The sequence below is a fragment of the Pseudorasbora parva genome, chromosome 10 (assembly GCF_024679245.1).
Source record: "Pseudorasbora parva isolate DD20220531a chromosome 10, ASM2467924v1, whole genome shotgun sequence".
Taxonomy (NCBI): domain Eukaryota; kingdom Metazoa; phylum Chordata; class Actinopteri; order Cypriniformes; family Gobionidae; genus Pseudorasbora; species Pseudorasbora parva.
In genome coordinates, this window is record NC_090181.1 from 19,867,889 (window position 1) to 19,884,161 (window position 16,273).

The 16,273-nt window shown below is 36.6% G+C and overlaps 1 protein-coding gene across 1 annotated transcript in view; it reads left to right on the forward strand.

The window, feature by feature from the left end:
• The window catches only part of zgc:174356 (uncharacterized protein LOC100137120 homolog), a 53,657-nt gene that overhangs the window by 30,127 nt on the left and 7,257 nt on the right, over positions 1-16,273 (forward strand). Inside the window, exon 6 of the mRNA XM_067454584.1 lies at positions 2,367-2,523. Within this exon, the coding sequence (XP_067310685.1) occupies positions 2,367-2,523 (157 nt within the window). The remainder of the gene's footprint in view (positions 1-2,366; positions 2,524-16,273) is intronic.

The window sequence follows — 16,273 nt, forward strand, 5'->3', positions numbered from 1 at the left end:
GCATAATTAACTGGGAGACAGAACAACGGCTTTTTCAAAAAATCATAGAATTATCTAACTCGGCTAAGTGGAAAACAATGCAAGAGGAACAGGGCAACAACAAACAACATCTTGGATAGACGTTCATATTCATATCCACCCGGGCTTGTTTCCACTCACGTAGCATGCATCTGAAAGCCAAACCAAAAGGAAATATCCACTTAGTTTGTGGACACAAACATCTTTCTTCCCATTACTTTTCTTTATGTTCCTGTTGGTGCAAGAGCGATACAACTGTGAAAGGACATAGTGATGACAGGCCATGGCCATCCATAAATGCACTGTTTTCATTGCAAGTTGCCTCTTTCCACTTTGAGAGGCATTTCCTTGCATGTGTCTTGGATTGCATGTGTCACTGAATCTATTGCAGTCATTCAGGGGCACTCACACGACTTCTAGCTCACGCGAAGATCAATAACTATCGCATGTTACAAGCACTTACGGGCTGCCCCGATGCTCCACGACTCATTCTGCTCCAGTTAGTTAGAGCAGTCACGAAGTTCAGTGTAGCTCAGGGAGATATTTTATCAAAGTGGATCAAACCATTATTCATGGCAACAATCTACAGCACAGACCTCAGTTTCTGCGGCCATTACTCTTTCACTCAGATAAAATCACAGGTTAGGCATTTCTGATGCATCCACGGCATATTAATGCATCCGTAGGACTGTTTTATCCACAACAGTTGAGATATCAGTCAGTTGGGTTACTAATTAAAAACAAAAAAAAGTTCAATGTACTTGTAATTGTTGGGCTCAACTAATATTAAAATAACATTTAGAATAATGGTCCAAAATTAATGATAATAAATCCGCAGATTAACACTAAAGCAACTACTGTTAACTAATATGGAAACAAGCTTAACTAGTAAGCAATATCAAATTGAGGACTAAGATAGTTCCTTATTTGGTAATCAATAATTACTTTGAGAGATTATGAGAGGCATTGGGGTGACAGTGGCTCAGTGATTTTCATGTAGGTTGTCTACAAACCGGAATATATATATATATATATATATATATATATATATATATATATATATATATATATATATATATATATATATATATATATATATATATATATATATATATATATATATTCAACAGGGGAGCAAGTGAAAAAATAACAGTAGCAGGCAGAATATGTATAAGTATAACACACGTTTAAGTGAGATAACACACACGTATAAGTGAGATAAACAACTTGATTGTTTGCGGGCGAGAGCGGGAGAGAAAATAAGTATTTGTTTCGGCGGGAGCGTGACAAAATCTTGCTGGGAAATCCGTCCCGCACAGGTCTCTAGTCTAGATCACTGGTAATTGTTGAAGAGTGACTGGTAACACTTGAGTTATTAGTGATGCATTTTATGGCCACACTGAGAGTCAACAAAGACAGTTGCTCACATCTTAGACACGTTAATGTCATGATCAGTAATTCATTAGTAATTCTTTATCATTTTTCATAGGACGCCAATCTCATTCAGTAACGATCACCTTATACGTAACTATCTCAATCCTAAATGTGATATTACTTACTGATTAGTATTTTACTCTATTATACACATTAAACCTCCAACAAAACATTTATATTTCCCAGGGACCCCGTGTTGATAAAATGTACAACTTGAATCCACTATACTGTAAGTTGATTTGAATAGAAGCTTTTGTCAAATGTATCAATACTAAAAATTGCACAACAGGTGTTTGGTCTGAATTTTATAAACGATATGTGTCCATCAAACAAGTACAAATGGCTACTGTGCACAGTATTATTTTTTTAATGCAGAACAAAAGTTGAAAAAAAAAAAAACCTCATTGAAGTTAAATTCATTCCTGTTTTGTGTGGAATATTGCAGTACTTGTTAGAAATTATTTATATGTGCACGCACATCCATTATTATTTAAAAATAATGTGTCCTTGTAATCTTTAATTAAAATAACTTCCCCTCCATCTTACTGCGATATCAAGAAATCTAATCACAACTTCCATTTCAAGCTGACTTTAAAATGGACATGTTTATCTTTTTTGCTTTGTGATTTTCCATGTGTTTCTAAAATGATCCATCTTAGTATTTTGATGAACTGATGTTTGTTATAGGAGTGGAGGAAATATTACTGAAGTGCAAGATTTGCCTATTAGATGTTTTTGCGCTTCTTACTTTTAATTTATTTTTATTGAAAAATATTACAAGAAATGTTAATAATGTAAAATTCAACATGAATTCACTAAAATGTATCCCCCTCTAGCCAACCGACTCTGGTTCAACTGAATTTCTCCAGATGTTTGTTTCATCTCTTCATTGACCTGAATTTTGATGTCCTCAGGTGCCATGTTCTCCTTCTCTGCCTCAGTGGAAGCGACCTGCATCCTTATTTCTGCTACGATCTTTAACGGGCTGTACCCCCTGACCCTGACCACTTTTCCTGGGATGCCCTTCATCATCATGGCGGTCTTCATGCTCATCGTACTCATACTCTTGCAGTAAGCTCGTAATTTTTTTATATGTAAAGTTAATATGTGACTTCAAAATGTAAAATATGTTGATTATTTAGTTCATACGTGATTTATGATTTAAAAAAATTATCTTATGATCACAATGGCTGCATTTTTTTGATCAAAAATACATTAAAACAGTAATATTATGACTTCTTTCTACTTTAATATATTGTTAAATAGAATGTATTCCTTTTATGGCAAAGCTGCATTTTCAGCAGCCATTACTTCAGTTTTCAGTAATCATTCTAATTGTACACCGATGCGCCAAAACATTATTTACAGCAAATATCGTTAATCTCATAATAATGCCACATATTAAGGTCTTAAATAAGATGGTAAGCAGACAAGCAGTTCTCATAATCAACATGTTGGATGCAGGAGAATACAAGGAATACAAATCTTTGAGAAGGGCCAAATTGTTATGGCAAGGCGACTGGGTCAGAGGGTCTCTGAAATGTCATGCGAGTTGCTCCCCGTCAGCAGTGGTTTGAATTTAACAATAGTGGCCCGAGGAGGAGCAAACCACAAACCGGCAAATGGGTGTTGGGCACCCAATGCATGAGGGCAAAGGCTATTTCGTCTGACCCGAGCCAACGAAAGGTCTACTGTTGCACAAGCCACACAAAATGTTAATGATGGTTATGGGAGGAATGTGCCACAACACATGGGGCTGCATAGCCACAGACCGGTCAGAGTGCTTATGATGACCCTTATCCACTGTTAAAAGCACCTATGGGCACATGAGCATTGGAACTGGACTTAGGAGCAGTGGAAGAATGTCACCCGATCCGATGAGAGCCTGTTTTCTTTTACATCATGTGGATGGACATATACATGTTTGCTGTTTACCTAGGGAAGGGATGGCACTGTGATTTACTGTGGGACGATGACAAGCCGGTAAAGTGAGTGTGATGCTCTGGGCAATGTTCTGTTGGGAAACCCTGGGTCCGACCATTTATAAATCTGACACGTACCCCTAAACATTGTTGCACAGGTGCACCACTTTTTTACAATGGTGTTCTCTTGGCCTCTTTTAGCAGCATGATTCATCCTGCCACATTGTACATATTGTTCAGGAATAGTTAGATGAACATGATGAAGAGTTCAATGTGGCCTCACTGGCCTCAAATTCCCCAGATCTCATCTGTGGAATATGCTGGACTAACAAGTCTGATCCATGGCGGCTCCATCTTGCAATCTACAGGACTTGAAGGACCTGCTGCTAACATGTTGATGCCATGTAGATTCCATGCCTAGGTGGGAAGCACTGTTTTGTGTGTGTGTGTACGGGGTGGCCAAAATTCTTAGAAGACCTGACAGATCTGAAAGTATTGACTTTTTTTGATTCCAAAACTGATTTCATTTCATAATGTTCATGAAATCTCAAATTAAGTGATTTATACAGTTTTTATCCACTTTTAACTTTGATTTGTATTATTCATATTATCTATTTAATATTTGAAATGAATACATCAGGACTACAAACAGAACAGCTTTATTTGAAATATTTGTATAGATCTTTTCACAATACTTATTGTTCAAAAAAAGCAACTTTAAAAAGAATAGTGTCTTAAACCACTTGAGCAAGCCAACTCCATTCCACATTGGCAAGGGAAATTTCTTGATGATATTTACATTTATGAGGAAAAACCCAAGGGATGAACCAAGGCACAGTTGGGGAAGCCCTCTTTCTCTGGCTGGGACATATTTAAAAGCAAACATGAATGCGTACACACAGATACATGCATACATAAATGTTCATTTGAACAGATGTCATCCCGATATAGTGTTAATTCTAATTATATTATTTACAAGATTGGCTTACTTGTTTTTCAATTAAATATCATGATCAGTGTTCTCCTATTTTTTTGCTTCCACAATTCACAATAGTGCCGGGAATACAGTGTGATTGTTGGCATGGCAACTCTCAATGGTCAAATGGGATCACAATTATAGTCTAATTTTAATAGCTTTTTATGGTCTAAATCTTAATTGTTTGCTTAGTGTCTGGGAAAAATGTATTAAATATTTGTTTTTAAGATAACAAATTGAGCCATAGTTCAATTGAAAATACTGAAAACTAATGATTATATTAATGCTTAATAAGATAGGCCTACTCAAATAAGCAAATTGAACAGCATTGTCTTTCAAAAATGTTTGAATTACTTTCCCACTGAGTTATCACCTGGGGGGCAACCAGGAACATTTTTCCTGGCCTATTATGTTCTTCTGTGGTATACAGTATTTTCCAGGTGGATTCTTAAAGGGATAGTCCAAAATAAAACTCATTATCATTTCCAAACCTTTAGGCATATATTTTCTTTTATGACCTACATGTAACCCCTCCTGTTCGAAACCACCTGCTCCAAGCCAGACTCGAACCCATGTCCACTGGAATGAGAGTCAAACGCTCTAACAAGGAGGTGAAAGGTTGGAATCTAAGTGTCAGTCGCTAGAGCATCTCTTGAGATCAAAGGAGTGAGGTTTACTCACACAGTGACTACTAGCTAGCCTCCGTTACACTCACCCCCCTAAACCTCACTGAAATCCGGGTCACGGCATCAGTGTAACCCCTCCTGGTCGAACCACCCACTCCAAGCTGGACTCGAAATCTGGTCCAACGGCACAAGAGTCGGATGCTCTAACAAGGAGGCTAAAGGCTGCAACCTCTAGTGTCAGTCACTAGAGGATCTCTTGAGGTCATAGGAGTGAGGTTTACCCGCACAGCAACTACTCCGTTACATACAGAACATAAAATAATTTTTTTCTGGAAAATGTTTAAACAAACACAAAAATGAAAAATGCAATGGAAGTCAAAGGGAACTGAAACTGTTTGCTGACCACCATTCTTCAAAATATGTAATACCAAAATATTCTCCTTGTAAATGTTGACAGAATTTTCTTTTTTGGGTTAACTAACTTGTTTTGCTTTGAGATCCAGATTTTACATTGGAAATCAACTGCCAAATCAACATGGTATCAAAATTATTTATCATACATAGGAATTTACAGTTTTAAATATGTGCAATCTTGTACTATAACGTTATTGTCAGTATGCTACTTACTGTACAAACAACATATGTAGGCTTAATATGTGGATTACTTTGAAGTATGTCTGCATCTCCACTGGTTTGATTTTCATTTAGTTGGAAAAGATGAGTATGACATAATGTGTGCTAATAACATAGCATTAAGTACTTGCATTTGTCATGTGGAGAGATACAGAGGATGGCAAATTAGATATTGATCCATCTCTTGTGTATTCCTCAGAATTTACAATGAGTGAGGGATGAGCTTAATATACTTCCACTTCTACTACCATGATGTGACCACTTCAGGTCTAAACTCAATCTAGATCTTGAGGTCTAGATTTAAATAGTTGCTTAATGTTTTCAAAAGCAAAACAATCTGGATTTCTTTAATAGTCAATCATTATCATTTTGGTGATGTCAGTATTGTAGAAATGACTTCACTTTTAAAGGGATAGTTCACTTTAAAATGAAAATTCTGTCATCCTTTATGTAATAGTGTTTTTTTTTCTCTGCGTTGCGTTGTGTAGAAACTCACAATGGACACCAATTTGCGCTGATGATAGATTTGTATTCTGTTGACAACACATTAAACAGCAGTGATCAGATTGGCAATTCACTCTCATGTAGTGTATTCGAATGATGTGAACAAACTTGATGTTACCACAAATATAACGTATTATAAACACAAATCATACAATATTATTTTAAACACATGTATACATTAATATTAGTCAATAAGAGGGTTATAAAATTAATACAAACTGCTCTTATCACGGAGCACTCACTCACCGCAGCCGTTCACTCTCTCGGCTGGTGCGAATCTAAATGACCCTACCGGAACCAGTTCATTATCTGGGGTGGAGTGTAATTAAAGGGGCCATACAGGAAAATGTGTAGCAAGTGGAAACACATTTTTTTTTTTTTAACCCTGTTACATTTAGTCACCCTCAAGTTGTTTCAAACCTGTATGAATTTCTTTATTCAGCTGAACACAAGGGACGATATTTTGAAGAACGTCAGTAACCAAACAGTTAACTGGAGCCATTGACTTTCATAGTAGGAAAAAAAAAAATACCATGGAAGTCAATGGCTCCAGTTAACTGTTTGGTTACTGACGTTCTTCAAAATATCTTCCCTTGTGTTCAGCTGAAGAAAGAAATTCATACAGGTTTGAAACAACTTGAGGGTGAGTAAAGGTTGACAGAATTTTCATTTTAAAGTGAACTATCCCTTTAAGGGAGTTAAGCGTGGCTACACTGGAGTTTGTGTTGGTTTGAGTCTATCAGACTGTAAATCAGACTTAAATGCCTTGTTTGTTAACCAAACACTTTCTTCTAACTGAGTAGAGCACTGTTTTACAATAATGTGCATTATAATAATGGAATGGTGGTGATGGCTCTTGATAAATGCACTCTATATAATGGTCTGTCCTTTATTTGCCATTAAATGGACAGATGGGCTACTTCTATCAAAACACATTAATATCTCTGACCCAACCTGACTACATTATGTTACATTAGAGAATGATGCTACTGGCAACATCAAGGTCCAGGACTTGATTTCCAGGGAAAGCATGAAGTGATATAAAAGTATATGTGTATAAGTCTCTGTAAAATGCATACAATAACAAAAGTAGTTTTAATGGACATATCAACTATAAATACTATAAACTCTTTATAAAGGATTATGTATTATATAAAAATAAAAAATAAACATATTTCAATGTTCACGCTAATCACACAACTTGACAACACACATTTGTTGTCCATACATTTAAAATCAGTGGTATCCAATGCAATATAGACTTTAATTTAGACAAAATATATTTTATAATGTTTCAAAGAAAAAAAATGAACATAGGTTTGGAATAACAGCTTTGGGGTGAGTATTTTTTACTTTTATTCAGTAAATATGGTGTATAGAATTGTTCAAAAGTGAAAGTAAAGACTTTTAAATTGTTAATTTTTTTTTTATATTTTAAAGTCTAATTTATTTCCCAGTCCTGTCCCCATGTACATACTATGTACTTATTATATTAATTGCAATAACTGGATAATAACTAGATACTAACCCTGAACCTAACCGTAGCCCATGTAGTTACCAGAACTTAGCCTGTGCGGCCTCTTTTTTTATTTTTATTTATGGACTTTTTGTTCATCAGAAAAATTTTTGTTTCCACAAAAGTGTAAATCAGCGCAACCATTTTCAACATTGATAATGCACCAAATCAGCATATTAGACTGATTTATGCAGGATTTGACACTGAAGACTGGATAGCTATGCAATCACTGGAAATAATGTTTCTTAACATATAATAAAACTGAACAGTTATTTTAAATAATAATTTTACAATAAATCATAATTAAATAACAATTTTAAATAATTCAGAATATTACTGTATATTTACTGTATTTTAATCATAAACAATGACCGCATTTTTATTTTCCTTATTTTAAACACGAGAAATAAAATACTAATGAATAGTGTAATGTATAGTATTCAGTTCATCCAATATCCAAAACCAAAACTATTCCAGTGAAATCCATGAGTCTACGGACTGAATCTGTGCAGTCTGCATTTCTTCCTAGTATCTGTAGCTCATTGATCAAAAAAGATAACCTGCTTCGAACAGTCACAGTAATATCCCTTTCAAGGGGTTCCTCGAAAAGCTTTGATCTAACAGAGCACTTGTCAGGTTGGCAATAAACAGCTCTACCTCCTCCATTATCAGCCTTCAAATTGTTTCTGACGTGCATTTGATGTTCTTCCTTGGACTATATAATTAAGTGATTGTCTTTGGTAATGAAGGCATTAAGTAATGTACACCTGCAATAAAGCCTGTGTGTGGTGGGTAGTGAAGTGTAGCGTGGTTATCACACCCAGGCTGTAATTACACCACTAATGGGCTGTTCCCGGAGGCAGTGCCCGCTCAGGGTCGCACAGTCTCCTCTGCGTCCCAAGCAGCCCGCTATTAAACCTGTGCAATTCAGAGGAAGACATACGGTCCTTAATCCATACTTAATCCATTATCCTGCTAGGAAATGATATGTGTCCAATCAAAAATTGCAAGCCGTCTTGTGAAAGCTCAGCGCGTGGCTTTTTTATTTGTGTTGAGTGAATTTAAGCATGGCACCCATAAATGCAACATAGGCTCATTGGAAATATGCCGCTACATTTTTGCCAAATTCCAAAGACATAATTGTACATATCGTAATCATTACTTTTGGTCTACATTACTACATAAAACATTACTATTTGCCACATGGAATGCATTTGAAGGCATGCATTCACACTTATTTGTATATGTTCAATTCAACGGTGATAAAAGGTTGAGTAGCATCATTGGTTATTACTGTCGGTCTCTGAGCATTTCTATCATAAAACAGTTGTCAAATATTAAATGTTTAGCTACTTACATCTTTCAACACACTTTTCACTGCTAAAACGTACGTATTCTGTTGGTGCTAACAGTAAGCCCTGCCTTCTTTGATTTGATTGGCCATCTCAATCCTTTTGACAGTGACAATTTGGCCATTTCTAATTATTAGGAGAGGCTTGTGTAAGGTTGAACTTCCCTGCACTACTGTACATTATTCCACTTTAATCAACATGAAAAAGATTTTCTGAGAAAACAAATGTGATATGACTGACCACTAGTTATTTTTTTCATAGTCATCAGTGCCACTCTCATGTTGTTTTCGCCCGTCACGTCAGTCATTTGAACGTCTGTGTTTATACTACAGTACGTCGTTGTAAATCTGTTCCTAAACCATCCTAAGCCATCGTTCGTCTCTCTTCAGAAGACTTGAATTTGGATTAGACACTCGACAAGTTAATCTTACGATGCCTTTATGACATTTAAAAAAAAAAAAAAAAAAACTTTAAAGCTTGAGAGGAATAATGGATCGAGACAGAAATCCCTCAGATTTCATAAAAAATATCTTCATTTGTGTTTGGAAGTTTAACAAAAAACGACATGATGGTAAGCACATGATGAGAGAGTTTACAGTTGTGGTGCATTTGTTAATTTGTGTTTGGGTGAATTATACCTTATAAATAGGCCTACTACTGCAAGTTGAGCCGTGGAAAAAACAACTCTATATCCCAGGTTCATATCGTTCCCATCAACGATGCATATCATCACATTTTTATATAGCGATATATCGTTTACGATATACAGGTATTGGCGATTTCACTGTAAGGCGACAGGCGGTCTATGTAGAAATGGCTCATTCTAAGGTAATACAAACATAACAGAACATTATGTAAGGTCTTTATACTCCACTTAAAGCATAGTTATGTATATTGCATTTCTGTCAATCGATCCTCATAAACACTACACACGGAACCTTTAAGTGACATTTTTATTTCATGTGTGTGTGATTGTCTTGGGATGTCAGTTAAACTGAGGGGCAAATCAGAGTCAAACAGAGTGTATGAAACCTGACTCAATGGAATATTGATGAGTCTGAGGAGAAATAAAAGCGAATAAGAGAAAAAGTAATGACAGAGTCCGGGTTGGGTGAGTAAGCGCAGTCTGCCTCTGTGGAGCCACTGACTCAAATCAGAGTTTACACAGGGACTCTGGAGACTGCAGACTTAAGACCAGTCTTAATCCATCCATCAAAGCCTCTCTCTCATTACGCTCCACAATTACCGGGACTACGAATGGCTTGTCTGTTAAAATCTAACTTCAAACAGCCTTTTTTGTATTTAAGCGCTTAGGCCCTCTTTCTTTCTCCTTCATCTCTGGCCTCATATTCAGGATTTCGAATGTGATTATATCTGCTCAAACACCGTAACTAGAGCTCTACTGTTTGGAGAGAGTGTTTACACCAGTGGCACATGACTCAACACAGATGCAAAACAAGGTTGGATTTTATAAATGATCAAAACTGCACAATTGCCCTGCTCCCCAGCTCCACATTTGGGTGACCTTGGGTGTGTGTTTTTTTTTTTTTTTCTTGACAAATGACAACATTTTCAAAACGATCCCTGTTCACAAGATCTGAAAAGACAACAACAAAAAAAAAAAATTAAAAAATGAAAGCGCTCTTTTCTGCATGCCAGTCCAGAAGTTGCCAATGTCACTTTGTCACTTTGTACCTTTGTCACTTTTTTTTGTTAATTTTGGCACATTGTTTTCTCAATCTAGTGTTGATAAGGCAACTATACACTACGTTTAGTCATGCTGGCATGTTTGGAAAGTTTTCAACCATGTCTTAAAGGGATCCCCTGGTGTTGAGACTTGTATGGCTTAATATAACATAAATGATGTCTCTTACTGAAATATGTAGTAGAAAACCCATGAAAGATCATGGCTCAGCCTCAGACTGAGCTTGACGACGTAGATGTGACGTAAGCAACCTGTCTGACAGTTGTAAGTCTTCTAGTAGATGTGGAAAGTGAAGTCTGAATCACGTTGTTTAAATATTTTCTCCCGTTGCTTTTGGCTCACTTTCGGCTTCTCCCCATTCTTCCTCCTTGACTTTATCGGATTTTATGTCTTCACGTCCCCCCGACTGTCTCATAGACAGTAAAAGATTGCTTTTGAGCGTCTCCTCCTGTCTATATGGTAATTTCTCAACTGTGCGACAGAGTCGCGTTGGTTGAGACGCAATCGTTAGCCTGTTTTTACAAAAACAGCTTCTAAGGGACGATAGTGTAAGATACAAGGTAATGGAGCCTTTTATGCATTGTCGTGTTTCTTTATAAATAAACAATGGAGAAATGGAGTCTTTAAACGCCTCAGATGTAAAGTTATTAACTGTCAAAGTGACGCAAAAATGTATGGGAGTCAATGGTATGCTAACAGCAGGTGATGGCTTTGTTAGCAATGGCCGCCCCTATGGGTGGAACGCTTTCCGAGTGCTAGATTACCCCCTTGGGTTGATATGCAGTAGATTAAATGTAATGCCTAATGTGACCAGTAGAGGGAACTATCTAGGTAGGACTATGGGATAGGGGAACGTGAGTAAGAGAGGCAGATGTTTTGGTTATGATGTTGGTTCGTGCATTAAAGTTTGAGCACAAGTTTAGTGAATTAAAACCTCAATCTTTAAACTTTTATCTTTAAGACACGAATAACATTCCCTATTTTTGTTCACTAATACAACTTGAAGGAGTGAATGAAGACGAGTGCGTGAAGTCGGACAGCTGTTATGTGTAAATCGGCTGTACACTCGTTATTGCGGCGCAATGTGAAACTGAATGAGTGCACTCGAACATGTCCACTGGTGTCGGACAACACTACAAATGGCCTTCCCTTCAAATAATGCCCTATTTCAGGGTATAGGGGGTTGATTTCAGATTCAGCCCCTCTCGTGGAGACCGAGCAGCCCAACATCACGATTGAGACAGCTGTCAGTGTGTGCGCTCCTGCCGCGTAGGTGAGTTTGTGTGCACATGTATGTTTAAGTGTGTTTTAAGTACAATTACAAAGCAATTCATTGGTTTTGTTTAACTCTGAAACAATTTACGAGTTGCGTTGTGGTAAAAGTAGCTACGGGTAACGCCAGCTGATTGAGGAGTGCAACCATTCTACGTCATCAACCTAGAACGCAAACAAAATGGCGCCGCCCCTGGTCCAAATATAAAATCGATTTTTTTAAATAACATAGATCTTTCATGGGGTTTCTACTACATATTTCAGTAAGAGACATCATTTATGTTATATTAGGCCATACAAGTCTCAAGACCAGGGGATCCCTTTAAAACTAGCCCCACATTAGGTTGTGCCCCGCTCAGCCCTACTTCACAAGGAGACAATAACAATATTGTTTTAAAAAAAACTTGCACTTTGAAACCCGTTTTCAAATGTTTGTGTTTTCAGGCCTCCAAAATGCCATTGACATTGTTCTGTTTTTCGCTGAACACAGTGTGATGTAAACGCTCCCCTCAGTTTCTATTTCCTTTGTCCTTGTTCATTAGATGTCATGATGTGCGTTAAATTTGACCATAAGTTGACTGCGAAATGGACTTCACTGAGTATTCCGGCATCTTAAGTGAGATTCCAAATCAGAGTACATGTTCAGTTCGCATATTCTAATATGTAAGCAAATTACAAGTATTGAGAATTTTTTACATTTCACTTTATTTACCTCAGGAATGTTTACTATGCTGCGCATGGGAAAGAAAACATTTCCCACATACAAAGATATAACATACATAGACCATTGGTTAAGAACACTTTTATAAATAGTTAACCAAATCAAAATGTATTTTCATTTTTTTATATATATATATTGAATGACAGGTAACCTACAGCTTCAAATATGTTAATAGTCAATTAAATATAAAAATATATGCAAACTAATAAAACTATAATAGACAATTTTTTGATTATATATTTTAGATCCATACTGTGTTTTTTTAAATGTATATGCCTACTATATGGTTTCAAATTTAAAGGTGACTATATTCATTTATTCTATATCATAATCTGTGCGACCCCATCATTGCCTTTCTTTAATGACGTTGCAGGGTGTTCTAAATGAGCCAATTATTGTCAGCGAAGTCCACATCAACTGATATACCGCGCTCAGGGAGTAGGGAGCAGTGAACACTGTGTAGGGACCTGTCGAATGGAACACACCTATATCATTTTTAGGTTATGTTCCCATTTTTTTCCATGGTTACTCATTTGTTAATTGATTAACCCCACCTGTTCATTGTTTTCTTCCTTCACTGTTAACACAACACTGCTTTCAACTAAAAACAGAAAACTCTTTGTGTTTTGGACGTTCATGTACACGACAAGTGTTTTGGGGGTGTTTCAAAAGTTTGCATTTTCCAAAAACTGTCATTTTGGCAATGTTGTAGTAATGTAGTAAGTCTTTGTATTTCATTTTCAGTTTTTAAAAATAAATAAATATGGAAGTCAATGTGGTCCATAAACTGTTTGGTTACTTCAAATATTGTTCTTTCATGCATGTGTTTAGCACAAGACTATCCCTTTTAGTTGGTTATGGTACTCCTGCATTTATCTTGTTCTCCTGCGTGTTTGTTACTTCGTTTGAATTGTTAAATAAAGTGTCTGCTGTGATTAGGTTCAGCCACATTGCTGCAACCAACTGTGACAGCCTGCCACAGGAAAACCTTTTTAAAGGGTTAGTTCACCCCAAAATTACAATTCTGTAATTTACGTACACCCATGTACTTCTGAAACACAAAATAGGACATCAAGTCATCATAAATTGAACCCATAAAATGCCTGGTACACACCGTACGATTTTGGACTGTCCCAGATAATAGATGAACAATCATGGATATTTCTGTGGTTGTAGCTCCAAAAGTTCAAAGATGGCCATTACCACGGCCTTGTGTGTAAGAAATGTAGCATGATCATCTCACTGTGTATTTGCTGCTGCGACCTACATCTATTGAGTGGCCAATAAAAATGCAATATGAATTAGCATGTTGATCAATGTGACATGGTGCTAAAACTTAAAACTACTTACATCTAGCTCCATTTGCCAAGTTGCGTGCCAAGTTGGCCTCTTTTCCCTAGCCATGACCACATCTGTATTCTCCTCTTTCACTTACTCCTCTTTTCTTCAACGCTCATAAAAACAAACATTGCTATTAGCGCATGTTGATGACGTTTTATACTTCTATACTAACTTGCATTGCAGCCTATGACGCAATAGGTTTCATCATTGAACAGTCTACATACATGTCATACTCAAGTTTATTAGATTCATACCGTACAGCATGATTTGTTATAATCCTATAGGATTGCCGAAATTGCTGCCATTAGTTTTCTGAAGACTCCATTGCGGCGGGGAAGAGGGGAAACAGACATTTTTTTCTTTGATTATCAACAGCATGTAACAAAAGCTGTTGATGCAGCTGTATGTACATAGCATTATTTCTAAACGTGTTAGAGCGGGACGATTGTAACTGTGGCACAATAATGTGCCAAGATGCTTAAGAAGGTTTTCAGTCATCCATAATGTAGAGTGTGAGGTAAAACTCGTTAAGAATTCAGAACTTGCTAAAGATGTTTTGCTGCTCATCCAAGCAAAACTGGCAGAAAGCCTTTTTCTCACATTTGTATTTTAGAGAGGTGCAACAAAGATGGTTTTTCATACTCCATTCACACAAATATGCATACGTGTACTGTATGTGTAAACACACACTACTGATTAGGTTAGATTTGGAAAATAAGTATATTTAGCTCACCAAGGCTACACTTATTAGAATATAAAATTGTATTAAACTTATTTGAGTATTAAATTAAATAGTATTGTAGGGCTGTCATTCGATTAAAATATTTAATCGTGATTAAGCGCATGATTGTCATGAGTTAATTTGCGATTAATAACAAATTAATTTACTTATTTTTTCAATTATCAGTTGTAATTGTATCTTAAATATGTCTCAAGTTTTTAATACTCTAATCAATATGGGTACGGCCCCATTTAAGAGATATGCGTTCCCTATTGTGTGTGTGCTGAAGTGTGCTACGATTCACACCAACAGTGTGAGAAATATCGGTTAATAATTTACCTGCGATATGAGCGAGAGTGAGCTTTAGTGTATTCGCGCTCGGACAGCAAAGAATGTGCTCAGAAAATATGTGGTGCATTAATTGCGAGTATATAAAATTAGTGCTGTTAAAATGAATTTGCGTTATTGTGTTATTCAATTTTGACAGCCCTACTTATTTGATAAGAAATATTAGCCTGGATGCCAGCCGAACTTAGCCCCACCCACAAAATTTTTAGGTCGGGCAGTTCAGTCTGGCCTCACTCAATGGAAGAGTAATTATCGCCGAACAGAAACTGTTCGGACCAATGAAATCATCAGGGCGGGCTTTAGACGATGACGGACAGATGTTAAACAGTAACGTAATCATGCACGTCATCAAAGGGGCTTAGATTATATTTTTTCGAATCCTAAACGAAGAGCTTGTTTGTATATGCATTCACCTTCACAATTTCTCTCAAAAATGATGATCATGCTGGGTAAGTATTGTGTGTATCATTAAATTATTTTATTTTTTTACAACACCGGCAAAGATTGTGTATTCCAGCCTGATTTCAGCTCACGTGTAGACAGGGTTGCCAAGTTTTTACAACAAAACCAGCCATCTACTAGCCCTAAACAATAGCTTCTCGGGGGTTTTCCAGGGGGGAAATGGCATTTGGGGGGTAAAATGTGTTATTTTGGCAAGGTTGCCTGCTAAAATTCGCACTCATGGGTCTATATATCACATAATAGTCACTCCAACCCGCGGACATAGAAAACAACCCACGGGGGGAAAACGCGGACTTGGCAACACACACTAATAAAAACAACTTGTAGGATTTACTTGATAAAATCTTTGTAACAATTTGCACTCAATTTTTCTTAAATTTTACTGCTGTAATATCAAGTACACATTACTTGCCAGTATCAAGTAAAATGTACTTAACTATAAATGTAACATTTGCTAAGACATTTAGTAAATGCTACTTAATTATATGTAACTTAGCAGGTTGTATTTATTAAAAGTAATCAAGTAAATTAAAATTTAAACGGTGACATGCTTCATGCCACAATGCATTCGGGAATTTTGCATGATGCACCCAGAATGCATTGTGGCATGAAGCATGTCACCATTGTTGAGATTCTTAGGCTGAATCTTGATATCTGTGTGTGAGAGAAGCTTGCAGGTGTTCAAAGTGCTTAGTGTACAGTCTGTTATAAAATGTATTCAA